The sequence below is a fragment of the Taeniopygia guttata genome, chromosome 17 (assembly GCF_048771995.1).
Source record: "Taeniopygia guttata chromosome 17, bTaeGut7.mat, whole genome shotgun sequence".
Lineage (NCBI taxonomy): Eukaryota > Metazoa > Chordata > Aves > Passeriformes > Estrildidae > Taeniopygia > Taeniopygia guttata.
In genome coordinates this window covers 1021401-1049174 of record NC_133042.1, presented here as the reverse complement: position 1 = coordinate 1049174, position 27774 = coordinate 1021401, and the positions used below count along the sequence as shown (strand labels likewise).

The 27774-nt window shown below is 49.7% G+C and overlaps 1 protein-coding gene across 15 annotated transcripts in view; it reads left to right on the top strand.

The window, feature by feature from the left end:
* Positions 1-27774, top strand: part of ZNF618 (zinc finger protein 618) — a 151155-nt gene that overhangs the window by 112851 nt on the left and 10530 nt on the right. For 7 of the 15 annotated variants that reach the window (XM_072936771.1, XM_030286947.4, XM_041719795.2 and 4 more), the window contains 6 exons: positions 361-450; positions 7571-7759; positions 10383-10466; positions 11566-11622; positions 18135-18179; positions 23190-23267. In XM_072936771.1, coding sequence (XP_072792872.1) covers positions 361-450; positions 7571-7759; positions 10383-10466; positions 11566-11622; positions 18135-18179; positions 23190-23267 — 543 coding nt within the window. The remainder of the gene's footprint in view (positions 1-360; positions 451-7570; positions 7760-10382; positions 10467-11565; positions 11623-18134; positions 18180-23189; positions 23268-27774) is intronic. The other 8 variants (XM_072936764.1, XM_030286948.4, XM_072936765.1 and 5 more) reach the window with 7 other exon arrangements.

Below are 27774 nucleotides of genomic sequence, written 5' to 3'. Positions count from 1 at the left end.
CTGGTTTGACTGTTACTGTTGTCCACACATCCCAGACCTGTAACCAGAGGACAGAACTGTGTCACCTGCAATACAGACTTTAGAACTGGATTCTCTCCCTTGTTTTGCACACTTACTTGTAATTTTGGGGTAATCTTCTGAAGCTTGTTCAGATCTACTGGACTTCTTATGCATGGTCCATTCCCTCTGTTTTGAACTGTTTCCTTTCTTGGAAAAAGGACGTGTAGATTACAGGGCAGGCAAGTTCCACATGCATGAGGAATGTTTGTGTGACCTGACCAGGTTCTCTGTAAAAAGAAACTGGGGGTTGTGTAAGAGAGCTGGCCTCCTTCCTGACCTTTGTCCTCCTTCATTTCACAGAAACTGGCAATTACACCTGTGAGTTCTGTGGCAAGCAGTACAAGTACTACACTCCCTACCAAGAGCACGTGGCTCTGCACGCCCCCATCAGTGAGTATTGCTGCAGGCTGGCACCTCCAGGGCTCTGGGGAGCACCAGGCTGCCAGGACACACTTCACTCTTGGGATCCTTCCGCCGAGCTGGGGGATTGCAGCGGGCAGGACACAGATCATGTGCTGAGCACTGTAAAGCTGAGCTGGGATCCCCTCTCCCAGGGGCACTGTTAGATCTGGAATGTCTCTGAGCTCCTACCCAGCCCAGGGAATTCTACACATGTTCCTTGTGGGGTTGATGGTTTAGGCTCTTGTTTAACCGAAGAGATGCACAACATTTTTATGCTCCCCTAAATAGTAACTGAACATACATGTTAGAGAAGAAGCATCTTGCTATGAGCTTCTGCGGAATTATTTCAAGCAGTGAGTTCAAACTGATTTCAAAATCACTTAAATTACCTCAGCAGCTTGCTACTGGATCACACTCAATAGATTATTTATTTCAGGGAGCTCAGGACAAGGTAGTTGTCAACAAACTGGACAGCACTGTGGTCTGCACTCCCCACACAGAGGGGAGGAGGCTTTAACAAGCAGTTCAGTATAATTTGGTGCAAAATGTGACTAAACATGTTGAGAGAAATTTTTGCTCCCTGTTAGATTTCAATACTTTCAAAGTCTGCAGAGAAGTTCTTTACTGCTGAACTTCTGCTCCCTTCCCAGCACTGCCCTGAGCTTTGCTGAGTGCCCGGGGTGTGCTGCTGCAGGGTTTGGGATGATGGAGAGGAGGATGAGGGATGGATGAGGGATGAGCTGAGCTCCTCGGCCCGCAGCTGCAGCCGGCAGGGGGCGCTTCCACCCCAAAATCCCCGGGAATCGGGTTTTTAAGGGATTATAATGAGGCACCCTTGGGTTTATGGGAACATGGTCCACCAGACTCTCGCTTTTAAGGTTTGGTGGCTCTTGACAGGTACCATGCAGGTTCTCTAAAGCTTGGATATGGACCATGGTAGAAGATGCAGGGTGTAAAATACATGCCCAACATCATCATCACAAAGCTAATCTTGTCATCCGCCATCTGCTGAAGCACCTGCCCCAGTGCTTGTGATTGCACACATTGCAGTTGTTGCTGTGGTTGCCTGCCCCTAGAAGCTCCACCTTTTCACTGAGGTGTTTTCAGCCCTCAGCAAAGCCTTTGGTGACCAGCAGTGGGTCCATCTCCTGCCACAGAGGGGCCCTTGGACAGCAGGGCTCTGAGGTCTGTGCTCCCCCTGCAGAGAGCTCAGGAGCAGTGTGCAGTGAGCACTGGGGTTTGCTCAGCTCTAGCTAATTCTTAACTTCCAGTGCTTCCCATTTCAAGGCCATTTATTGCCACTGATATCTCCCACCTTCCCAGCCAGCTGTAGTAATAGCTGAGCTGCTGGTTCCAGTCCAGGCTCTCCAGCAGAAAAGAAACCCCAGCTGTGTTTCTCTGGGAGGAGTGTGTCTGCAGTGGGCCCTACAGTTCCAGTGCCCCCCCCCCAGGCCCTGCTCCGCTTCTGGAGGAGGAGGAGGCATGTTCTGAGTGCTGGGCTTGAAGCCATTCTGCACTGTTGTTGCTGCAGCAAAAGAAAAGAAGCTGTCCCTGCTGCAGACTAGATCAGCAGCCCTGAGCTGTGCAGATGGGTTTCCAGTGCTTTCAAGTATCTTTTACTATGTGGACACTCAAGATCAGATGAAGATAGTATTTTCATAAAGCTTAACCCCCTCCCCATAACTTTTCTTTGTCCTTTTTTTTAAAACCTCTTTTTTCCTCTCCTAGTTCCCATGACCAGTAAGATTTATGATTTATGATGACAAGCCACTAACCCAGATGAAGATATGGGAGAGGGCATGATGAGCTCCCAAGGCAGGCTGGCCAGTACATCCTCACACCTTTCTGCTGCTCAGACTCTGTTCTTCCCAAAATCCAAGGTCCTGTGAGGCAGCTGTTAACACCTGACTGTTGAAAAGCACAGCTGGCTTTTCTTTGGTCCTTGCAGTCAGAAAAAGTAAATCTGAGACTGTGTCTTTACCCTGGTCTCATTCTTGTGAGAATGAGGCAAATGCTGAAAATTCAGTCATAGTGGGAATGGGTGAGGAAAGGCCTTCAGCATCACCAGTTCAGCTTTCTGGGTCTCTGCTGGAGTGCAAACTTCCCTTCCAGAGCCTGTGTTTCTGGTTTTCTGTCATAATGAATGAAAAGTCATTGAAAATGGGTAAAACAAGGAATGATATCCTGCAGCTTCAATACCATCTTGCAGGATAATTTCTGGTCAGAGCTGCTGGATAGCTGCTGTCTGCAAAAGAGCTCTGCTATGGTCTTCCCTAGAATTGTTAATGCCAAATGTCTCCTTCCAAAGTTCCCTTTTCTGAGTGAGGAGTAGGAGCTTTTTCATAAGATTAGAACTGGGCTGTGAATCTAAGAATAATATTCTTATGCTGCTTCTGTCAACATATTCACTCTTTCAAAGAAGGCTGTCAGAGGCTGTTTCCAAAAAATAAAAGTGGATTGTAGGCACATTCATTGTCCCAGTTTTAGAAACATTTCTGAATGGAGATTCATGGGGGAGGGTTCAGTGATGTTCCTGTTCTCCTTCAGGCTCTGGCTGCTCTGTAAGATGGAGCTGAGAACCACGTTTGCTGGGGCTGGGCTGCTGGGATTGTTTAGAAGAATGGAGAGAGAATGTTCAGGGCATGAAGTGATAGAACAGGGGGAATGGCTTCACACTGTTAGAGGATGGGATTAGATGGGATTTTGGGAAGAAATTCTCAGTATCTAGTTAGGAATTGGGTGGGCAGGCCCTGCCACAGAGTGCCCAGAGAAGCTGTGGCTGCCCCTGGAAGTGTCCCAGGCCAGGCTGGATGGAGCTTGGAGCACTCTGGGGTAGTGGAGATTGACAAGATGATATTTCAGATACTTTCCAACCCAAAGTCATCTGGCATTCTGTGACTCTGTGATGAGTTTGCAGTGTAGAGAGAACCTGAGGCACCCGGGATGTGAACTGGCTATAAATGCACCAGGAGTGGGATTGAGCTTGCTGAGTCAGGCTCAGGAGTGTGCATTCACCTCTGCCTGGTACCTGCAGATATGGCAGCAGATTCCTAGTTCATGGAAGTGTGGGGAGAGAGCAGTAAAACCAGCACAGCTCTCCATGGCTCTGCTTCCAGGATGGAAATCTAAAGTCACGTCAGGGCCCTGAGAGTGCTCAGAGCTCTGAAAGGCCCTGAGCAGCCCCACATGGGACTGTGCCCACAGCCAACTCCTGCTGCAGCCCTGCTTTGATCCACACACCTGCCTTAGCTGCTCTGTAGGATATTGGTCTCGGTTCGGTTGTGGATGTGCCCATGCCTGGCTCTGGGTCCCATGGGTTTGTACCCCAAGCCACAGCTGCATTCTCACCTTGACGTCAGCCCTGTCTGGGCACCCTGCGCCTCCCTGAGGATCACTGGTCCTGGTTGACCTCACCAGAGCTGATCCTGCTGCTGACCTGTGGATTGACTTGCCAGCCTGGCCACACACCTGTCTCATTGCCATGAACTTCCTGATGACCTCCGTGATGAAGCTGGCTGTCACCTCTGGGCTTTGCTCACTTCTCTCAGGGTCTGTGGGATGGGCCCTGGCTCTGTGGGATGGGTCTTTCCATCCCTGGGATCATTCTTGGCTCTTCAGGGGACAGACAGACCTACATCCACCCTGACACCTGAGATGCTCAAGGAAGTTCATCAAGGCTTGCTGCTCAATTCCCTCCTGTATTGGATGCACACTGGATCAAATGTATTCATCCAAAATACTTAAATGCAGTGTTTCATTAAGGCAGATGCCATTTTGGTAGCACAGCTGGTTTCCACACAGACCCTGCCTAACAAGGAAAAAGCCAACTCCAGATTCCAGTTGGATGGTGTATCTTTGCTTCCACCAGTTCAGTGAGAGAAATGTGAGTTCAGGTGCTTTTCCCAGTCTGATCCCAGTGTTTTAGCAACAGGCTCCACCTGTTCCTGTGTATAAAGACACATATTAAAAATTTGATAGGTTTGAGCAGGGGGGTTTTCCTTTGGAAAGACCCGTTTGCCACAGCCAAGGTATCTGCTCAGAGTATGGAATTTCAGGCCATTATTAAGAAATCATTTTCCAGCACATTCAGTTTTTTATCCATAGATGATGGTATAGTTCCATCTGAACCTTCAAAATGGTTCCCTACGCATCCTGACTAGACCTTTCTAAAGAAATACCATACACAAGTTATTGACCAGAATTTTTACCTGGAAGGAATAATGTTGCTGAGACAATCTGGTCCCTGTTGTGGTGGTGCATCATGGTAGTGTGTAGATTTGTGGTCCAGATTTTCTTCTTGCTGCCACAGCTTGCCAATCACAGTACTTTAAGGTTTTCCCAAAACCAGGAAAGCTGGGAGGGACTACTGTGATCTCTGGACTGCCTGGAGAAACTCATTCTGTAGGATTGCCATGATTGAATTCACACAGATATGCTTTAGAGAGACATCTGATCTTGCTTTTGAGTGACAGAAAATGCAGCAATTGCGTAAGGTAATTATTTTGATGAATTATTACCTCCATTAAATTCAGATTAAAATTAGCCAGCTGTGGCTTTGAGCATTGGGTCCTATTTATAACCTTGTCTGCTCAGTGAAGGAGGATTAAGTTACCGAGTGTCTGTCCTTTCTAGACCTGGCCTAGCCTGCTCTCCAGGCCCTGGTTAAATCACAGGATTGACTTGTGTTTCTGTTGTAAACTCTGCTGTTCTTGGTCCTTTATTATCCTCTTGTCTTCTCCTCTGAGTGTTCTCCAGTCTGTTCTCCACCTTGGGCAGGGCAGGCACCAGCACTGGGTCAAGAAGTGCCTTCCTGATCCCCTTGGAAATTCTTGATTGCTCCCCAAGGAGCACCTCAGCCTGTTCAGCGTCTCCCTGGGAGCTCCTTTGCAGCCGAGCAGTGGCCACGCTCTCCTGCTGCCAGGCTGGAGCCGCTGCTGTTCTCAGCATCTCCTGCACGAAGTGTGTCCTTCAGCACAGCCTGGGCCATGTGCAGGGCAGCAGCACAAAGCCCTGAGCTGACTGACTGCAGACCATGCCGTGAGAGTCACCCTCCACATCACTGCAGCTTCCACTGGGACGGGTCTCCGCTGCCTTCTGAGAGGGTTTGAAAAGCTCCACAGCAGCAGTTACAAGGTCAGCTGCCCACAGTGCTGTCTCCAGTCTTGCTGCAGATTTTGAGGCAGGAGGTTTTTTGTGGCCATCCAGCAACTCAGGATTTTCATTTTTAAAAACAGCTTGGCCTTTTCATCAGCCTGAGGCTGTGAGTTCCACAGTGAAGGTGACTTTTCCAGAGTAGAGCAGAAGAGCCATGTGATGCTCTCTACCTGTGTTGCTCAGCCTTCCAAGGGAGTTTGGCATCTGATGAACTACAGACTGAATTTTCTTTTCCCAATGAGCTGTTAGCTTCCTCCAGACTGCTAGAACGGATATTCCTGTGGCCGTCTTGCATTGCTGCTCAAAACTCTCTCTGCCTAGTGTCAGCTGGAGCAGCCTTCTCTGTGGGGTCTCAGTTTGAAGACATACTGTTTGTTTCATTCAGGAGGAAGAAGAAATTTTGGAGGTCATCATAGCTTTGAGACTTTTGTTGTCAGGTCCCAGAGCAGCATCTGGGCTGCAGAGGATGTGCAGTGATGCTCTCTGTATCTGACACTGAAGAGTTGCTGATGGCTGTTTCTCATGGCATTGATGGGGAATAAAGCAGACATTGCTGGGAACGCTCCTCATGGAAAGCAGATGATCCACAAGCTGGAAATTTTCATATCTGACTACATTTTTGCTGGCAGTTTGGCAGCAGCTGGAGGAGGATTATCCAAGGAGATTGAAAGGAAGTATAGAGAGCAAAACAAGCATTCTGCCTATTTATCTGGCTGGAGACCAAGCAGAGAAGTATCCTGACTAAACTGTGAGAAAACCAGTGCATAATTTCCTGCAGAGCTAAACTGACATGTAGGAAATGTCAGCTTGAGGCTGTGTGTCAGAACAAGTGAATCAAAACCCCTGGAACTGCAACCCCCTGTGAATGTACACACTCCCAGTCCCCAGTGCTGCTGATGAAGGTGAGAGCCAGCCACAGTCAAGGTCTGTAAAGTCTCCTGGGATTTTGAAAATGAATGTCCTGTCCCAGCCTGGGGGACTTCTCCCCTCTTTCAGAGTTAGCCTGTGGTGCTGCCGTGGCATTCCCCTGAGAGCTGCTCGGGGTGGACGAGTGTTTCTCACTCACGCTGTGTAGGATGTGCAGGTGCTGCTGTTGTCCCTCCACCTTTAGACGTCCCACAGTATTGCTGTGGAAATCACTGGCAGGGAGCTGGGACTGTGAGAACCTTCTTTGTTAGTGATTTTCATGACAGGTGGTTGGAGTAGGACTGGGGCTTCAGGACCCATATCCAGTTTTCCATAGAAGAGACCCCTTAGGAGTGTAGGAGGTTCTTAGACAGTTTCTCCATTTTTATAATGGTTTATTTAATCCATGTGGCCCATATGAAGGGCTGTCCTGAAGGTGTTTCAGATGACTTTTGGCATTGACAATTCCTGGTGATCCTCACTGTGTGCTTAAGAGACCAAAATATAGATGCATTCAAAGAGCATATCCCAGTAATATTCAGAATTTCTCCACATGTCACCAGTCTGGAGATGGGACCAAAAGCCTTTATTCACTCTGCCTCCTAATTCCATTCCATTCCCAATAGTTCCCTTTCCTTTGTATTTGGTCAAAGAGACAAGGAATGTATCTGGAGATCACTAAGATTTATTCAAGGCTCAGGAGACAAAGATCTTAACTTCTCACAACTCAGAGATCTGAGTAGTTTAGAAACCTGTTATCAAAATTCAGTCTATATAAATGGAGGCCAGAGCTGCAGGTGCCTCCAGCCAGGCCGTGGCAATCACACAGTGCTTCTGGATGGATGGGGTGATTCCTGCAGGAGCAGGAATGGGTTGGTCGTGCACAGTTAGAGGTGTGGAAGGGAACTAAGGAGCTTCCCCAGTATCCCCTGGGGCAAGGGGGGAGCCCAGCTCTGTCCCAGGGGCTGGGTGGATCAGCAGCTCCAGCAGGCCCTGCTCTGGGAGCTCCCTGGCTGTGCAGGCACTAGTTCTGAGTGTTCATATCCAGAGTTCTCTCGATCTCCACTCTTCGTGGCAGTGAAGACACAGACGAACCAGTCCAGCAAAAAATCCCCAGCGTCCATAAACCGCTGCTCCAGCCTCCTGCACCGCGCGCCCTCCGGCGTCCCGCCCGCCTCCCAGTCCCAGATGTTCCGCGCTCCCAATTCCGCATCCCCAGGAAGCAAGGCCATCACAGGTACTGCCTTTCAGCTTTCTGAGCTGCCCGCTGTCCAGTCCTGCCCTGGATAGGCTTCTGACCCTTCCTGGCCTCAGTCTGCTCCATCCATGACTGTCCCAGAGAAGCTGCTCCCAGAAGCAGTTGAGGGGATTAGATTCTTTATAATCCCTTCCCAGTGACAAGTTGTTTTTGTTAAACATCATGGTAACCACAAGGTCCAAAAGACCCTGTTTCAAATCCTGGTGTCACAAACTGAGAAGAGCTTCCTGACAAGGATTGCTGTAATGGCTTGTCAAGGACAGGGATTTTTGCTTGGTTTTCAGCACTGTTTGGCATTTAGTGTTTGTTTCTCTCAAGGTGATGTTCTCAGTGCTAGGCCTGTGCCTTTGGAAGTGAAATGAAGTACAGGTGTTTTCACAGTGCTCCATTCCCCACAGGAACTGCCGAGAGAGAAACAGAAAGATCAGTATTTCAGAACCATTATTGATGAGATAGAAAATGCAATTAGGATTGATCCTCCCCTTGTCTCAGTTTCCTCCTGAATAAGATCAACACCAAAAAAAATTTTAAAAAAGAAAGCAAAGACTACTGAAAAATAGCAGTTAATAAGTAGGGTGTGAAACATAGTGTGCCATGTACAGTACACTGGGAAGCACCCTCTAAAGTCTGTGGGATTGATGGATAGAGATTCCATCTGGGTGCAGAAGAAGGGCTGGTCCATCAGTTGGAGTTTAAACACCCCTAGAATGTTTGGCATGGACAGATGCTGAGTATGAGAGGAGGCTGTGGTGGGAGAGGCCATGGATGCTGAACAAGGATGGGTTTTGTTGGATAACACATACCCATAGCTTCCAAGATCAGAATTTTACTTCACATTCAAAGGGTTCCAATACAAGGAGAGAGAACAGAGTGAGCTGTCCTCTCAGTGTGGGAAGGGCACCAAGCAGGGGCATTAAACCAGATTTTTCTTACTGCCACACTTGGGGGAGGTTTTGCAGGGGAAGGTAAGGGATGAAGGCAAAACCACCATGCAAATTCTTTACAAAGGTCTTTGGAGACCTCCATCTCACTTCCACTTGTGACATAAGCCAGGACTTGAACCTGGGTCTCTTAGGAGGGGTAGGTTGATCCAAGCAATTTTGTGTCCATCTGATTTTCCTGTTATTTAAGGCCACTTGTTTCTATTATTTATCTGTCAAGTGGCAAAGGTAAATAATATTTCCAGTTCCTTTCCAGCCCTGTTTGATGTGTTTCTGTTTCAGTTGATTTGGTTACCAAGTTTGCTTGTTCTCCTAAAGTTTAGGAGTCAGGAGTGTAGTTGATTGAGAGTTTGAGAAGCCTGCTCAGGACTTGGAAGGGTCCACTCAGGACTGGTTGGGCTAAAATCCACAGGCTGGGCTCTTCCTGCAGTTCAGGTCTCTGGTAGCCCCAAAGCCCACGTGTGTGAGCCACGCTGCAGCCCTGGGAGCCTGCAGGGACCTGGGGCCTCTGCTAAGTCCTGACAGCAGTTCTGACCACTCCAGTGGTCTGCAGGAATAAAATCATGGTCTGGCACCACTTTTCAGGAGTCCTCATCACTCCTGAATGAAAGACTTGTGCCCCAGCCCTGCCCAGTGTGCAGGCTGGGCCCGGCAGAGCCAAGCCAGGCCACATCCACGTGAGCCCCTCAGGGACAGTGGGCTCCAGAGTGAGAGTGCAGGGCAAGGGCCTGTGCAGCACAGGCCACACAGCTTGCTTTGGCCAGTTCCTTTCCTTTTAATCTCTAGTTTATCCTTTGAGCCAGCACAGGAAATCCATCTGCCTGGATATTGCAGACACGGTGAAGTGAGACAGGAGCCCCTTGCTCTGTTGAGCTGGTGCTGAGGGACGCAGCTTGAGCGGGGTGGGAGGCCCCGAGCTGTGCTGGGCAGGGATGCTTCAGGACTCTGTGGCCACTGCCAGGGCAGGGAGCCCCTGGGTGCCCTGGAGGAGCCTGCAGTGCAGTCACCGGGAGCTGCCCTGTGCTGTGCTGCAGTGGGCAGAGCAGGGCCCTGCCAGGAGCAGGCCTGGGGGGCTCTGGGAACAAGGGCCCTCTTGGGAAGCACAGAGCCAGAGGATCTTCCACAGCTTTTCCAGACGTGGTGGGCAGGCCCTGAGACAGCCCTTCAGGCCTCTGCTGCAGCATTTCCAGGAGGGTGTTTAGGAAGGGAGTGCAGGTGACTGGGAGGCACGAGGAAAGCTGGCACAGTGCTTCTGTTGGTGACACTTTGGTGTGGTGCTGAGGCCCTGAGCTCAGTCTCACGCTGGTCACCTGTGCTCACAGGCGTTAAGGGCTGCTTGTTGCCTTAAGGAAGAGTAAGGTAAGGGTTGGGTTTTTTTCCAGGGGAGGAAGACATGACCTTTCTGGTTCAGTCAGGACTGGTGTTCATGGGCTCCCTAAGAGCCAATCCAGGCCACCTCAGCCAGAAGTCATTCAAGAAAAATACCCACCTGTTATCCCTTGACTGAATCTGGCCCATTTGCTTCCAAAATGAGGTATTTGACCTTTCTGCTGTATTCAGGGTCTGTGATTATGTGGCACAGGAGCATATCTTGCCTCCTGTCTGCCTGGTTCTGCATCCAGTGTTGACCAGTCACCATTCCTGCTTTGTTCTCCACCCAGCAGAAAGTGCTTTCAGCAGAAGAGTGGAAGGCAAAGTGCAAAACAACTTTGAAGAAACAAACAGCAATTCCCAGAACTCCAGTGGTAAGTGTGGTCACCCATTCCTGCTGCTTCCATGCTCCTCTCCAAGCAGGATCCAGCTATGCTCAATGAATGTTGATGTATTATGGGGTACCTTGTTTAAGCTCACAGGCAGCCAGCCCCCCTGGAGTAGTGCCTTATTCTCCCTCCTCCCCAGGCTCCTGGCACCCCAGCCCTGTCAAACAGGTGATGTGGGATTCCTGCTGCCAAGGACCAGGTACTGGAGCATCATTTTTCAGAGGGGAGCCAAGATGTGGAGAAAGGATGGATGGAGACCAAGCAGTACTTGTGCTGTCTGTGTATCAGTGCAGTCCTGGTGGAGCAAAGACATTTGCAAGCAGAAGTTTGAGGACTGTGGATAGAAGAGCAGTTTGCATGCTACAGTGATGCTAAGCGTGACAGTTTATTTAAATGGCATTGTGACCAATGTGTAGCTGTTTGTGCAGTCGCTGCATGGAGGTCACAGTGAATCAGATGTGTGTATGTGAGACCAAAACACATGTGCTAGAAGGAATGAAAATCCCCTCCACTTGTGCAGTTTCCTTGCAGTGTTAAGTGGATGTGGTAGTAGCTGAACATAACCAATGGCTTAGACAATTTTGTTCAGGTCCACCAGCTGTGGTTTTCTGTGCAAGGTTTTTATCCTGCCTGTATATTGCCTGGCCTTCCAGTGGGCCCCTACCATTCTCCATGTTCCCCAATTGGAGCAAAAGTGACAAAGCAGATGAAAAGTAATTTTAGCATCTTGCTGCAGAGATAAATAGCATGCCAGCAGAAAAGCCTGGCTTCCCTCCATTCCCCATCCAAGAGAAGCAGAATATGTGGTGTTGGCAGTGCCTCTGGCTGGAATGGACAGGTAAGGGGTGGGATATCTCCCTGGAGCAGGTTACACAGTGCCTGTTGGGGGTTATATCTGCCTCAGAAGCCAAGTAAGGGGCTTTCTGCAACCATGTTGAAAAGCAGGGGTATGGTGGTGGAAAACCGTATGTGGTAGCAGAGTGGGTGATGGGGAATGGGGAAAAAAGTTGTTTGTTGCTAAAATACTGTGTATTGTGCTTTGGGGAAAAATTCTGTACTAATCCATCGTTCACCACAATTGCAGCTGGTCATTCGGGGACAGAAAAACCTAAAGAAAAGAGGTGTAAGCAGAACCCATCAGGTGAGCTTGTCTCTGTTTCAGGTCCTTAGTCCTGTTCCTTCTGGACAGGCAGGAGTCCTTGGGGCTGTCCAGACCCTGGGCTGTCAGCCCAGCGTGGCTGTCAGCCATGACTCAAGGCAGTGTAGTCACTGAATTCAGAGTTCCCAGCCTGGCTGCAGCCCTGGACATGGTCCTGGCCTCTCAGCAGCTCGTGTCTTGTCTTATGTGGGTACTGCCAGTGTTTTCAAGGGTTTCAAAGCCTTAAAGTGTACACCTGTAAATGCCAACACACCACTTGGGGCCCTGACTCCTCTGGAGCCCATGGAAAGTAGCAGCCTGAGATTGTACCTAATTTATTCCTGTCAAACCCTGTACAGCCAACAAAGGAAGGCAGAAATATCTTTCTTCCCATCAGACAGCTCATTCCTGAAGCCAAGAAAGCTGCATTGGAAACCTGCTGGCTGCTCTTGTCAAGTTCTGCAGGAGGGGAGATGAACCTGTCCAGGAAACACTGACCAGAAACACAAGCAGTGGCTGTACTGAACAGTCCAAGACTTCATTTCTTTCTGAACTATTAAATACTGACCCCCTGTTGCTGTGACACATCTCCCAGACTCTCCCATCTCCTTGTACAGCTCACATCACACTCATCCTCCTCAATCTGTTTCTTTCTGGGCTGCAACATTTAAAGCACATGAGTGAAAGTTCACAGCAAAAACCAAAGCAAAGCCAGAAATTCTTACAAGCTGAGTAGCAAGTTTCATGTGATTTGCTCCTCTTGTTTTGCTGTAAAGAGTGTTTCTGTCTGCACCAGGTGTAGTGTCAGTTTACTTTAGTGGCGCAGTCGAGGGCCTGGCAGGCTGCAGAGGAGTTGCAAGGTATTCACCTAGACCTCTGATTGAGCCAGGAAACCTGGCTAGGAACTCTAGTGAGCTGCTCAGGACTGGTCTGAGGGGAGTTGGGCTCTGGTTGGAGGTAGTTGCTTTCTGCATTAAGCAGCTGACATGCTCCTCCAAGGCAGGCTGGTGCATGGGGATGTATAAACTTCTTCCCTTTTTCCTTCCTTTCTGTCCTGCATCTTCTTTTCTTCCCCAAACTTGTTTTCCCCCTTTGGCTCATTTTTTGTGCTGCTTCCCACATGTCCCATTCAGTGCTCTTTTCCAGCCCTTACCAAGCCATTTCTCCTCTTATTCCTTCCAATTCTCAGGAGTCCCAGTGGCCTCACTGACAGCAGCCTGGGTGAGCATCACCAGTCACCATGCGTGTCACTGGTGGTCAGAGAGGCCTGGAGAGCTCTGTGTGCTCAGCTTCCAGGCAAAGCTCTCTGCAGCTGCCTTTTGAAAGAGCTGACATGTCCTTGCCTCCTCCTTTTCCTTCTTTCCATGGCTGTGTCTCAGTGGCTGGGACAAACCCCGTGGGGCTCAGTGTCATATGTGGGATGGCAACTCTGGGGTGATTCTGGCACCATTGGCTTGTCCTCTCTTGTGCTCCAGCCAGCAGATTTCTCCCAGGCAGGGAAGCAGGTGGTGGTGATGTGGTGGGCAATGACAGAAGGATGGACACTTCTGTCCTCCCACTCCCATCTGCTGTTTGCTTGTCACCAAACTGCTGCTGTAAGGAATAGTCACCAGGTAAATGTAGGTCCCAGATGAGCAGCCAGGAGCTTTGTGGCTTGGCCTTGTTAAATGCCTGATGGCTCTTGCTCTCTGTGGGTGTGAGTTTTGTGTCACAGGCTTGGATACAGAGATACCAGAGAGCAGGAGGAGATTTTTAGGCCACCCAGCTGGGGACATTCTGCTTTTTCTCTGTGTCACCATCCTGATTGCTGCAGCACAGACCCCTTGGTGTCTGGAGTGAGGGGCAGAACAGGGAGGTGAGTAACTAAAATCACCTAAAATACAGGGGGCTGCAGTGCTGTAGGGAGTCCTGAGTGGAAATAAGAATGGAACTAGGATGGAAAATGTTGGATTTCAGATGTCTCTTCCCTATGCACACAGCCCCAGTTCTTGTGACAGTGAGTGCAGTACCTGGCATCTGGCTGCCCAAAAAACAGCTCTGTGCTTTGGACCTGATGTGAGTCCCAGCTTTGTCTCCCAGCAGGGTGGGATGGAGACAGGGAGTGGGTGTGATGCTGATGAGGCAGGACAGGAATAAACAGACTGTTCAGAAGGCTGAGAGTATAACTGGTTTATTTTAAAATACATTGCTCTTTTATACAGAGCTTCGTGCAGACCAACTCTATTGGTCCTGAAGTGAAAACATCTCAAACTGTTGGTGTGCAGTGAATGATGTACAGTAGCAAAACCTAACTATAAACAATGTGAACAACAAGAGAGATAAAGAACCTTATTTACATTCTTCTCAACAGTTTCTCAGGCTTCTGCCTAGCTAGAAACTTTCAGTTTCTCTCTGAGAATACCCACGTGGGTGAAGGGCTCGAGCTGTCATCCACATTATGATTGGATGGAGTTCTTTGTACTCATGGAAAGGGTCTCCACAGCCACTTGAACTTGCTTTTTGATGAAACCTGGAAGTTCCACAGTGCTTTAAAAATAGCATCCTGCTAAAATGTTCCAGTTGCTCCCTTCAGCTTGGGAGCACAGGCAGCAGAGGTCCCAAGTCACACGGAACTTCTGTTCATCCACTGCTGAGCTAAGGAAGGTGCAGAAAGCAGTGCCATGACCTGATCCTGAAGCATGGAATTGGCTCACTGGGATGAACAGCAGAAGCTGTTATTCCTTAGGGTGCCATAAAGCTGCTTTCAAGGGAACCCTCCCTGGCAGGGGCCGTTCTGCCAACTTTTGACACATGCTGGTGTTTTAAATTCTCAAGAGGCCTTGAGACAATATTTCAAGGCTAGCTTCTGCAATGTAAAAGGCAGTGATGATCAGCCTGAGCATGGGTAGGGAAATCCCCAGAGAGGGGCTGAGCTGAGTGTTGTGTGCCACAGTGAAGCTTACTGCCTTCCTGTTCATCCCTGTGTGGTTGGAGAGGAGCCTTTGGCTGGGGCTGGGTCCTGCTCTGGTGCCCTTTGTCACCACAGGGCTCCCAGGCTTTGGGATCTCCCTTCCTCTGACTCCAGACAGGGACAGTGACCATCCTGAGGGACAAGAACCATCTCTAACTCAAGTGTTTACAGCCTAATGCAACTTGAGCCCTTTTTCTGGGCACTCCTCTGTGAAATGAAGGCCAAGAGAGATTAAGGGAATTGTAAGAATCCAAGACATAAAAGAAAAACAAAAAAGGAGGAAAAAAGCTCTTTAGTTTCAATACCTTCAAATACAGCCATCAAAGGGGAAATCTAATTGAAATTGTCAGTGTTTGTTGAAGTCTGAATTTGCTCAATGTTGCGGTGTGAAAGAGAACAGTTAAAATTATGTAGGGAATTGGGAAATATTTTGAACTTTCGAGGTTGATTTAAGCTGTATAAATATGTCTCAATTTCATCTGCTGCTTTAGGGAACTACTACTGTAAGAACTTCCAGTGCAACAGATTTTAGCATTTAGAGTTTTAAAAATGTCATCACTTTTCATTCCTATTTACACTGGGAAGCTTTGCTTTCCAGCACTGTTTATTCCAGACTGGGGAGAGGGTCAATGGAAATGTCTTCTTTTCTTGAATCAGTTTGTGCCAAGCTGAGATGAGATTGAGACAAAAAAAAATTTTATTTCCTACATTTGATATAGAGTAAAAATGCTTGGAAAAGCCTAAGAATCTCCTGTTGTCGAGATTGAAAGGACATGGGACTAGATTTTAAATGTAGATTTTTAGAAATCACCATCTTTCTTCCCTGGTGTGGCCATACATCCCCTTCTGTTCACCCCCTGTAGTCCAGCCATCACACAGCCCATCTGTGTGTGTGTGTGTGGGGGGGGGGGTTCTGCTGCAAAAAACACTTTTAAGATGGCATTTTTGGTGGGTGAGTGTGGCTTTAGTGTTTGGGACATAATAATTCATGATTACTGATTGCAGTGTGACATTAGCACAGCCAGCCCTCAGGTGCCTCTGCCTCCTCAGGTTCACCCAGCTGCCTCTCAGGCTCTGTCAGCACAAACACAACTTCCATTAACATTAATCTGGTAATTCTCTTTTCTCATCTGGGGTTGGTTTGTGACTGCTACGTGTCTCCATGGAGTTGGGAGAACCAATGGTCAAATTTGAGGAGTGAGGAAAAGGGGAAGAGGAAGTTGTTGTGTGAGCTCCCACTCTGTGCACTGCACAGGGTGATGGGGCAGCACAATTGCACAAATAGACAAAGCTGCATTTTCAAACCAGCTTGAAGTGCTGTGCCCAGAAGGAGGGTCAGCAGCTGAGTGCAGTTCCCACCAGGAGAATGAGAGTCACCCAGGGAGAGGTTCAGCTGAGGAAGTGTCACTTTGCTTGGTTGTATAAATAAGTCACTGTGTCCACTGGGCATTTGTGTGGAATTGAGGTTTCTAGGAATGAACTGTTTATTTCTGGTGCCACATTCATTTAAACTGTTCCAGACTTCTCATGTTCAACAGGCAACTTGCAGACAGGAAGAAATATATCTGGGTTAAAATAACCACTCAGCAGCCAGTCTCTGTGGGTGATATCTTGCCAATTGCTCCAGAGCTTTGGGACAGCAGGGAAGAACTGAGGCAATCCATATGAAAGCACTGAGGCAAGGAGCACTCAGCAGAACTGGGACACACAGCCAGGGATAGGGCTGAGGATTGCAGTCTGCAAGCACAGATACTGGGCTGGGGCTGGGGAGGGCAGGGCCAGGAAAGTCCCTGAGAGAACAAAGTCTGGGCAGAAAAACCTGAACTCTCATTTTGCTTGGAGAATCTGTGGAGGGAAAGGTTACAAAGCCCCAGTGCAAGGTGATTTATTCATTAATCAGTCAAACTCTGGCATTTCTATGACTGTTACCTGGATAGGTAGCTTTAGTGGAAGTGACTGTGCTGTAACAGGAACCGGGCAATGCATGGATTAAAAAAAATGTTCCAATTAAAAATATGAAGACCAGAAAAATCTTAAGAGTCTTCCTTCACATAAACCAGTGTTGTATTGAGTATCTGAACTGCTGTTTCATACTGACAGTGCTTTCCATGTGAGTAGGAAGCCAAGCAGAATGAGGACACTGTGTTAGCACTTCTGGCTGGAAAGCAGCCAGAGGTGGTTCTGAGAATTTCTTGGGTTATTTTAAGTGCTCTGTGCCACTGCTGGGCTCTGTGCCTGCTCCAGGTCAGATTCTCTTCTCAGGGGACAGAGAAGTTGGGGTTTGCCCCTCAAAAGCTGACGTGCAATGCTTGGAGCCCTGGGCAGTGCCATGGGCACATGTATTCCCTGAGGGAGCAGGGACCCAGCACACAGAGAGAAGGGTGCCTGGAGGAGCCTGCCCTGCTCAGCTGCTCAGCAGGACCAGGTTAGGGACCTGTTTCAGTGAAGATCTTGCCCCAGGTACCGAGCTCAGCAGCTGCAGGAGCAGCTGGAGCACAGCTGGCTGATCACAATGTGTGAAGTGAACAGCAGCATTCCATTTGAGCTGGTGTCTGCCATGCATCCCCTTTCCACAGCACTGTCCAGTCCTGTCTTTGCCCAGCATCATCCACGCCTTTATCTCCATTCCTTACGAGCTGGCACTGCCATCTGGAGCCCTTTTCAGCAGCTCAGGTCCTCAGCACTTGTGGCTGTTTAGCAGGAAGGCTCACTGTGCTTGACCCATGCAGTTCCTGAGGGTGGTTTTCCTTCCAAGGAAACCAGGCCAAGTCCTCAGTCAGGAATGTGCCAGCTCACAGCCTTGGACTGGGACCCTTCTGGAAATGCTCTGAGTCCATGACTGAATATTTAACATTAATAATTAATGATTTCTGCCCCACTGCAGGGGTCTGACCCTAAAGGACCTCACCTGGGGACTGTAGGAAGCCGCACATGGTTTGAGGGGCTGGGATCACTGCTTTGCTCCAGGGCACTGGGGCTGAAAGCAGACAAATCCTGCTTGCCCAAGGGGCAGCCAGCACCCAGTTTTCAGTGACACCTTACAGAAAGGCAACCTGCAAGGTGTGCTGTGTAGGAAATGTGTATTCTCAGCCTGAAGTAACTGCACTGCTTAGGAACTCTCTCCTTTGGTATCCAGGGAGAGTGGAACACGCCGGTTTTCCCTCCCAGCTTTAGTTTAAAGAAGCTGCATTGTGAAACTGGGAATTTGCAGCTGGAGCACCAAAGAAAGCTTTTTTAAAGGGTTTCTTGCCTCATGACTTTTTTTTGCTGGCCTCCCCCCTTGTTTCCATTGCTGCAGCATTGGGTGTGTGTTAAAATCTCTGGATATTTTAAATTGGACAGGGAAGATGCAGAGCCCTGGCCATGGGAAATTGAGCAAGGGGGAAAAATGGACATGTTAGACATGTTGGATTTTGTGTTAAATGGAGCTCCCATCTTGCCCTGCCCTGGATAACTCTGGAAGTGTGGAGTAGGGATAAGGACCGGGGAGCAAATAGGCAGAGCTGTGTAGACTGCAGCGAGGTCTCTGCCAGTCTCAATATTTAAATTTCTTTCTTTTTTACAGAAACCGCAAGTCCCCTGATTTCAAATCCTTTCCCGCTTTTACAAAGTAAGTGTGATGGATGTCTGTGGTGCAAAAGGCAGGGACTGCCCTCCTGCAGCCCTGCTGCCCTGCCCTCTGAGCAATTTTCATCAATAAATGCTTTTTTATTATGAGTCCAGGTGTCAAAGAATAAAATGCATCACTTCTGTGGCTCTGGTGTCAGATTTAAATGCAACAGAAATCATCCAGGGGATTCCGTGCAGTCCGGGGCTGCCAAATCACTTCATATTCTTCAGTCTTCAGGGAGTTTTTGTGAGCGTGTTTTGAGACCAAGATTTGAAAATAAACCCATATTTAAGTTACATTTACACACAGAAAAACTTGTCATCAGGGTTCAGCTCAGTAAACACCTGCACAGAGCCAGTTCCTGTGGCCAGAGGTTGGAAACGGGGAGCGAGCAGGGCTGGGAGGGGTGGACAGGTGGTCTCTGCTGGAGATTCTGCCCTGTGGCCTTGATGTTTTGGCAGGTGGAGCTTCTTCCTTTGCCTCACAGTGTGTTTGGTTCCTGGCATTGGGGTGTGGGGTCTGTGCCAGCCTGGTGGTGTGAGCCAGCCCCGAGTGCCACACCCTGAGCATGGCCGTGGTGGGGAGGAGGACAAGTGTTCTTCCTCCTCTTGCAAACCTGAGGGGGAAGCAAGGGCTTTATTCAGAACACGAGCTCATGCAGGAAGAGAAATCCAATTAATGCCAAGACGTTTGACAAGGGTGGTGAATTTGGGACTCCCCTTTCCCAAACATACTCCAGAGCATCTTGTTACCTCTTACTGTTTGATCTGGCTGGAAATGACAGAAGTTCTGTTTTCAAGAAACTTCCACTGATTTGGTGGGTGTGCTGGTGTTTTTGTAGGAGCCTGCTGCTGGTTCTCCTGCCTTGTCTCGTGGGTTTGTGTCAAAGGGAAGGTGCAATTACACTGTTAGTAAAGCTAAAGCCAATGGAAACATTGGGTGGAAATGCTGAGAAGTTTTCCTCACAGTTGTTCTCCATTTGTTTTTCACCAAGATGTGGACAGAAGTGTTGAAATGTGGGTTTTTTCTGCTGAGGAAAGAGCAGCCTGGGGGGCTGTCCGTGCTGAGCCATGGTGACACCATGCTGGGTGTCTGTCACTGCACAGGCACCTCAGGGCACTTGCTGAAACTTTCTGTTAAAGCTCTCAGCCCCTGTTCACTCCTGGCTTCAGACCAGGCTCTGCTATTTTCCCTGGCTTAGATGTGGCAATGAGAGTTAACATGGGAATTAGAGTGATTTATTTAACCTAAGCACAGGCACTGGTTTTCCTCTGCCATGCCTCACACAGCTGCTGCCTTGCTCTGGGGCCTTGCTCACTGGGTAAAGCACTACTAAAAGTGTCTAATTATAGCCTTGGGGAAAGATGTTTTAAATTGTGCAACCAGATGTGAGCATTAGTTCTGTGTGGCTCAGGACACTGAAGAGGTTTCAACAGCTGCTGGTTGAAACCTGCTCTCAGAAAACACCTCCACAAGCACAGGGGGCTCATGTGGGCAGCACAAGCGTCCCTTGTGCCACAGCAGCTGGGAGCAGAAGGACAGAGAGCAAAAGGGGAGACCTGGGGCCCTTTGCTGAGCTCAGCCCACCTGCAGGAGAACAGATCCCTAAGGCTGAGCAAGGAAGAGCTGAAATTCCTAGGGGGAAGGACAAGCAGAGGTCCAGCAGTGGTAGGAGAGAAGAATGGGGCACAGGTGTGGCTCAGATGGACATGGAGAGCAGTTTTGACAACTTTTCCAGTTCATGGTCAAGAGAAATCAAAGGGAAGAGGAATTACTGGATTACCAGCCCAGGTTAACTGACTTTTCCCTGGTTTAGGATACAGATTGCCTCTTTCTTCTCACCACCTCCCAGATCCCTGTTCCTCTGGCACATCCCACCCTCCCTCCAGCCAGCCTGACTCTTTGACTCTTCCCAGCTCTGCACTTTGGAGCATGAGGGGCTCAGGAGCTGAAAGCTCAGAGGGATGAGGGTTGAGAGAGCTCTGGAAAGTGAAGTCAGTTCATTCATTCCCATGGGGATTCTGCACATCCTCCCAAGGATCCCTTCCCCTGGTCCTGGTAATGCTTTGGAATTGTTGGGTGAATTTAAATTTTATGCTTATTTTTAATGTGGCACTTTTTTTTTTTTTTTTTTTTTTTTTAATGGTAAACTTACTTCTGTCTGGTTTTGTCTCAGAATTATTTAGATAATGCTTTGGCATTTTCAGAACATGAAATTAGCTTTTGAAATAGGTGGTGATTTTGTTTCCAAATTTGGACATTTCTGGAGTAGAATAGAGGGGTATCTTTTGCAATTACGAAGAAAATCAACACTTTTCTGAGAAGAATCACAAATGAGAGATTTTACCAATTCACTGAGTGCACTGAGCATCCAGAGGTTCGTGGTGCCAAAAGGATGAGCTTGAGATGAAGATCTGTGGAGACCTTGGTGGTCACAGCCTGCTGGATGCAGATGGGAGGACCCAGAAGAGACTGGGCAGGGGTGAGGGGGAGCCAGGCAAGGAGATAGCTAAAAAAATAGCACAGGTTTGTGCTGATAAAATAGCTGAGAATACAGGAGGAGGGAGGTGAAGCAGCTCAGGGAGACAAAGTGAGCTGAGAAGGAAGTATGAGTGAAACAGGAGAGCAAAATGAGTGTGAGAAATGTGCAGCTTGGAGAGTGCTGGCTGGTGTGGGGGTCTGCCTGCTGCTGAGGCTGTAGCTGGGCTGGGGGAGAGCTGTGCTGTGCTGGAAAGCTGCTCCCAGGGCAGCTGGGGGCTTGTGTGGGGCAGAGAAGGGCCCTGGGACCGCAGTGGTGAGCGGGGCTTCCCCCCTGCCTCCTCCTCTGCCCTGCAGGCAGGGCTGGCAGAAGGGAGTGCCGCTGGCTGCTGAGCTGTGATGGCACACAGAGCTGCCAGTGCCCAGGGGACTGCAGGGTGGCACCTGCAGCTGGCAGCACACAGAGCTGCCAGTGCCCAGGGCACTGCAGGTGACACCTGCAGCTGCAGCACACAGAGCTGCCAGTGCCCGGGGCACTGCAGGTGACACCTGCAGCTGGCAGCACACAGAGCTGCCAGTGCCCAGGGGACTGCAGGGTGACACCTGCAGCTGCCAGCCTTGCTGCAGCACTGAGCTACAGCAGCATCTGTTCTCCAGCAGAGCACAGGGGCAGAGAGAGACAGGGTCACAGCTCTTCTGAGCTGTCAGCAGCACTCAGCAGGCTCTCAGAAGTGTGCCTGCTGTCATTAGATTATTCTCACATTAATTTTGACCCTTGAAGGGGCAGTCAGACCCCCTCAGTTTGAGGTTTCCATCTGAGCAGGCTGGGCTCCAGCAGAGGCACAGGCGTGTCTGTGTAACACGCAGGTCTTTGGCATTGAAATACAAGCCCAAGGGGGATGGTTTGCACCCACAGGGGGCCTTCTCCTCTCTGACAATTAAAAATAAGTCTAAACAATTAGATTGCATTGTATCTCTTGTGGCATTGTACCACCACTACCACACTACTGATGATTTCAGCGACACAGCCAGTCCCTGTTAATTCCCAAGGACTAAAATCCCTGTGTGCCACTCAGCTGTCCAAGTCTTCTCTTTTTTCCACAAGCACAGTTACTTAAGTACCGAATTCCGAACTTCCATGCTGCAGCAGGCCCAGGAGTAGCATCACAAGCAGACACAGTGAGTGAAAGCATTGAGCACAACTTCAGGCAGAGTTGGCTCTATCATTCCAGAGGCTGTAGTTCTGTGGGAAAGGTTTAACCTCACAGTATAAAAGTACAGCTTATACAGACTTGCTCATGCTCTCTTTTATGCTTTTCCTCACCGATTTCTGTAGCCTTGAGGTGGATTCTGGGGTTTGCTCCCTGAGATAGACTTCTCACAAGGTATAGGCAGCCTTGTGCTTCCCTGGGTTTTGGTTCTTCTATCCTGGGTGCTGGTGCTTCTGCTTATTCATTGATACAGAATATGTTTTTCTCTTCCAACTCAGATCTAGACTTCTGAAATATTGTAGCAATAGACCCAGCTCAGTGCGTGTGCCAGGCATTTGTATCCAGAATTGTTTGTATAGCACATGTTTGTCCATTCTGCTGCTCCAGGACAAAATGCCCCAGTGAGAGGTGGCAGTGCTGGTGTGGCTGCAGGGACAGAAGCAAATTCCAGTGTTCCCAAATTTCAGCATTGCAGTTTGAGATCACATCTGTCAACCAATGCACTCTACTGATACTGTTTAGACAAGAAACTGGAAACATTTGCTTTTAGGTTGATTCCGTGGAAGAAATGCACTTTCAACTTAAAGCAGGGCTAAATGTATATTTCAGCTCATGAGGGAGCTCTGCACCCAGCCCTTTCCTCACTCCAGCTCGTCCATATTGCTCTGGCACACGGCTCCCCTGCTCTGCTCTCAGCCTTCAGGCACAGGCCTGGTTCCTGTGCTTCCTGTCCTTCCCCTCTGCTTCCCTGGCATCCTGCTGCCACCCAGCCCTGTGACACCCACCAGTCCTGGTCCCACTGCACTTGGTGACAGCCACACAGCCCCAGCTGAGTTCCCCATGGCACTGCTCCAGCCTCTGACTACAGCACTTGTCACTACCCAGTGCTCCTTGTGTCACTCAGGAAAGGCAGCAGACACTGGAATCTGACAGAACTGGATGGAAGATGAGTCCACCAGGCTTTAATCACAGGCACAAAACCAGCAGGAATGCACTCAAGGCAGGCTGCAGCAGCCTGGGCTAGCAGACCCTGACCAAACCTCCTGGAGAAAGCCTTGTGCAGGTCCCTGAGATGCCCACACACAGAGCAGGTGCTTGCTGCAGTGCTCTCTGTGCCCTGGCAGTGAAGGGCAGCAGGAGGAGGTGCCCAGCCCAGCCCAGCCCAGCCCAGCCCAGCCCAGCCCAGGGGCAGAGCCGTGCCCGGGCCCTGTCCCGCTCCCTGCGGAGCCGCTGTGCCCACAGCTTGCACACTGAGGTATGCACCTGTGCTGCTTCCCTGCAGACTCTGTGTAATTCTTCTGAACTGATTTCTCCCAAACAGAGCCTTACACCTGTGGAGCTTGTGGAATCCAGTTCCAGTTTTATAACAATCTCCTGGAGCACATGCAGTCCCACGCAGGTAAGCTGGGCACTTCGACTCGCTGCAAGCGGAGAATTAAATTCTGTGCTGCTGCCTGGTGCTGACCCCAATGTGTGTCTGTAGGGTTCTCAGTGCTCCCCATTCCCACAGCCCCAGTCATTTCACCTGCAACAAACACAGTCATCCCTCCAAGGCTGGAGCACATAGGCTCAGGGATATTGTAAATATTGCTCCTTTCCGCAGGGAGAGAGGGAATGTGCCATGCTAGCTCCGAGTCCATCACACTGTTCATTGCCTTTATCCAGAGCTAGGCAGAGACTCCTCACTGCGTAAGCTCTTGCAGCAGGTTAAATCCCCCTCGTGTCAAAGGGGTGGCTCTCGTGGAGCAAGGCAGCAGAGCCTTTGCCCACACAAATCCTGTCCTGTGCCTGTGTCTCCTGGAGTTCTGCAAAGGACTGAAATGTCTTCTGAAAAGAAGAATTTCCATTTCAGCAGCTGTGTTCAGCTCCCTCTCAGCTAACTACAAATGAGAATTCTTAAGAGTCATTCCAGTGCTTTGTTTCTAAGTCACTGTTTTTGTTTCCTGTCTTGATACATAAGAGATGATCTTAAAATTTCAAAGCCAAATCTGTTTCAAAGACAACACTCAACATATTCAAAAATGTAGAAACAGAATTCATTTTATATTGGCAGGTTTTTTTCTTTTTTTTTTTTTTTTCCTCTTGAATAAAAATTCAAGTAAACTAACACAGTTTTAAGAACAATTAAATCCCCTTTGACAGACCTGTGTTCTCCAACAGATAGCTGCTCTGTTGAGATGCAGATGAAAATGCAGTGCAGGCTCTGAGGAAAGTGGAATGGGAGGACAAGAGGCTTGAGGGAAAGCATATTTTCCTTTCTGTAATAATGTTAATCAAAATTCTTATCTTGCTCTCTATTTTAGTTTTAGTCCTAATTTTAATTAGTGTCACTTGAGTTCTTCGTCCATGAGGTTCCTTTACTCCATTTCAGCTCCTGCTGGCAAATCTTAGAGCAGGCTTTGTGTGTTGTTCAGCAGGTGCTTTATTTATCATCCGTGTGATGTTACACAGAGACTTTGAGAGCGCTTTGTGGCAGGAGGTGTGAGTTGGTGTTGCTGTTAGAGCACGGGGGTTCTGTGCAGCAGTGGGACTCTGTGTTACCCTGAGGAGCAGGGGACTCTGCTCAGGCCAGGGCTGCCGTCACTCCTGGCCTTGGGGCTGTCCCTGCTGGTTGTCCATGGCAGTTCTGCTGCCTCCACGCTGTGTCCTGACCGTGCTGTTCTGGCTCTGGGCTCTGGGACTGAAATGCAGCATTTTGAGTCACAGCTCTGGTGACACCAAGCCCAGGAGCTGAGGGGACAGGGGCAGCTCACTGAGTGTTGAGCTGTTGCATGTTTTAAGCTAGTGCTACCTGCAGCTTCCTCCTTATTTCTTCTTTACAAATGACCCATGGGTGTGGTGCTGAGGGCTCTGGATGAGGGTGGGCAGCCCTGGCACAGGGTGCCCAGGGAAGCTGTGGCTGCCCCTGGATCCCTGGAAGTGTCCCAGGCCAGGTTGGACATTGGGGCTGGGAGCAGCCTGGGACAGTGGAAGGTATCGCTGCCATGGCAGGGGTGTGTGGGTCTCAGATTCAGTCAAAGAGAGAAACTGAGAGTTTCTAGCCAGGCAGAAGCCTGGGAAAGAGTTGGAGAAGAATGTAAATAATTCTTTGTCTCTTTCCCAGGCTTCTGCCTGGCTAGAAACTCTCCATTTCTCTCTTTGACTGAATCTGAGACCCACAGGGGTGGGCTTTAAGGTCCCTTCCCACCCAAACCAGTCTGTGATCCTGTGGTTGTTCACCTGGGTTACTTTGGCCAGAGAACAGGGTGGAGGGAGCAGTATCTGTGACTGGGGTCCTGTCACATCAGTGAATGGGCAAATCCCCTCTGCCCAGCTCAGGAGTCTCTTGGTAAACTCTGTTTTCTCATTGCTCCCTGCTCTGTTTGCAAGTCCCATCCTCTGCCTGGCTGCCTCCTCCTGAAGTCTCACTGGTGCAGTGCCAGCGAGGGTGTCCGTGTCTTCTTCAGCTGCTTTCTGCAGTGCCACCGAGGCTGTGCCCTGTGTGACCACTGTCCCCTCCCGTGCCCTCTCGGGGCACTGTGTGCCTGGCAGCCCTGTGCTCACACTTCCCCTCCCTCCCCGTGTGTAGCTGGGGTGGTGCTGCCGTTTGCTGCTGTGTGATGAGGGCAAACCCAAAGCAGAGGCAGGAGCACTGTGGCCAGCGTTGGTGGGTGTCCAGCTCTGGGGTTCTGTGCCAGCAGACAGCACTGAAGGACTCAGGGCCCGCAGGTGCCCTGGCAGCACTTTGTTGCCTTCAGGCTGACAGGAGGTTGTAGTGAGGTGACAGTCGGTGGCTTTGCACAGGGAGCAGCTGACAAGGGCAAGAGGAAACGCCTCAGGTTGTTCCAGGGGAGGTTTACATGAGAAGGGTTCTCAAGCACCCTGAGCTTGGGGTGGAGTCACCATCCCTGGCAGTGCTCAGAGAACGCGTGGATGTGGCATTTGGGGACATGGCTTAGTGGGGAATGTGGTGTTGGGCTGGGCTGATGACTGGACTGGATGATCTTAGAGGTCTTTTCCAGCCTAAACAAGTCTGGGATTCTGGGATTTCCATATCCAAGAAACAGCATTGCCCCAACATCTCTGAAGTCTGGGAGTGCAGGGACCTTGCAGTGGTCAGCAGAACTGGTGGCACAGGATGCAGGGACTGGGGACTCAGGCATGGCAGTGGTTTGTCCCTGGTCAGGAATGTTTCATAACGGGGGTGCAGACAGCCAAGAAGTCAGTATGGATCAAATGCTCCCTCAGTTCATGCGTTCAGCAGCACAGTTTGGTTTGTCCTGTCTAATGCAAAGGGCTGATCTCTTCCAGTGGTTGTGCTGCCTCCCCTGGACCCTTCTCACGAGGGACAGAAGCCAGGGAACGTGCTGCTGGCCTCCAGAAGCAAAATCAGGGACATACTGGCTCTTGAGTCATTCAGAGGGCTGAGCCCAGAGGCTGGAAGGTAATAAGGAGAGATTATAGCTTCATAAAGCAGTTACACAGTGAGGAGAAGCAATTAGAATGTAAATTGGGTGCTGAAAGGCAGAAATAGAACAGCAGAACACCAGGCAGAGGAATTTGTTCTGTAATTACACTGAACAATATACAGCTTTGGCTCCCTTTAGAGTACTTTGTTCAGGTCGAGTGCTGCCATATAATGCCCCTCCTACAATCTAGGCCTAAAAAAACAAAAAGAGGACTAGGCTGAACCTGGATTAAAGGATTGGAGGCATGAAGAAAAATTAAGAACTATGATCTGTATGGTTCACAGACTGCCTGATAAGGAAGATGAGGCTGAAATGTACAGATCTCATTAATGCCACACTGAATGCCAGCAGATATTTGTATATAATAAATCCCCTATTATTAGGAAATAGATAAAAGAGTTATGGTGAGGAAGTGCAGGGGGTTTCTCCCCCTACCCATCCCTCACCAAGACAAGGAGGACCTGGACCATGAGCAAAGTTAGTAGGCAACATCCAGTATTTTCCTTTACCCACCCACAGATGTGTGGAGTCGAGGACACTGGTGACACTGGCTCAAGAGCAATTAGTCTGGCAGATGCTGGGGGAAAGGTGATGTGTCACACCTGGTCACTGGTGCCCTCTGAGCCACTCCTGCTCTTCACATCTCTGCACACCTACAGAGCCAACCTGTGGCTGCAGCCTGGGCCTGGCAGCACTCCCTGGGTACCCAGCATGGCCAGGGAGCTCCCCGGGCACACACAGGCCCCAGGCAGCGCCAGAGGCTGTCCTGGGTCATGTCCTGTCGTCTTCTGTCCTGGATTGCTCTGAGGGATTGGCCCAGGCTGTGCCAGTGGAGTGCCCACAGGCGGCTGAGCAGCCTGTGCCTGTTGATGGGCTGGTCTGGAGTGCCTGGCAGTGGAGGGCAGAGCTGCTCACACTGGAGAGGACTGGTAAGGAGGAGAGCACTGGAGCTCCATCACAGCCCTGCTGTTCTCCCTGCCCTCCCAGCTTGCTGGCTCACATGGAGGAGAGCAGCTCTGCCCTGTCCTGTGTGTCCTGCTGGCCTCCCAGAGCAGCCTGGCAGAGCTGTGGGTGCCTCAAGGCACTGCTCCAACTCAGGGTTTTCTGCCCAGAGCTGGGCAGTTTGCACTCCCTGTAAAATCACTGCAGAGTCGGTGACTTCAGGTGAGTTCAGGTGGTTCTCACCATGGTGGTTCTCGCTCTAGGAGAGGATCCAATTCTGCCTGGGTGAATGGGTGGCACCCCTGAGTGTAAAAGGAGCCCTAGTGGCCATCTCAAAGAGAGGTGTGTCTGACCGGTGTCCAGAATTAGTTGTGATGAGTCCAGCTGCGATGAGCAAATGTTCTGTTCTGCTTTCCTTGGTTTTGTTTCCATCCTGCTCAGCCTGGTCATCAGTCTCTCCATCTTTCTGCTTCCTCTTCCAGCCCATTTCATTGTGCACTGTTCCTTCACTCCTGT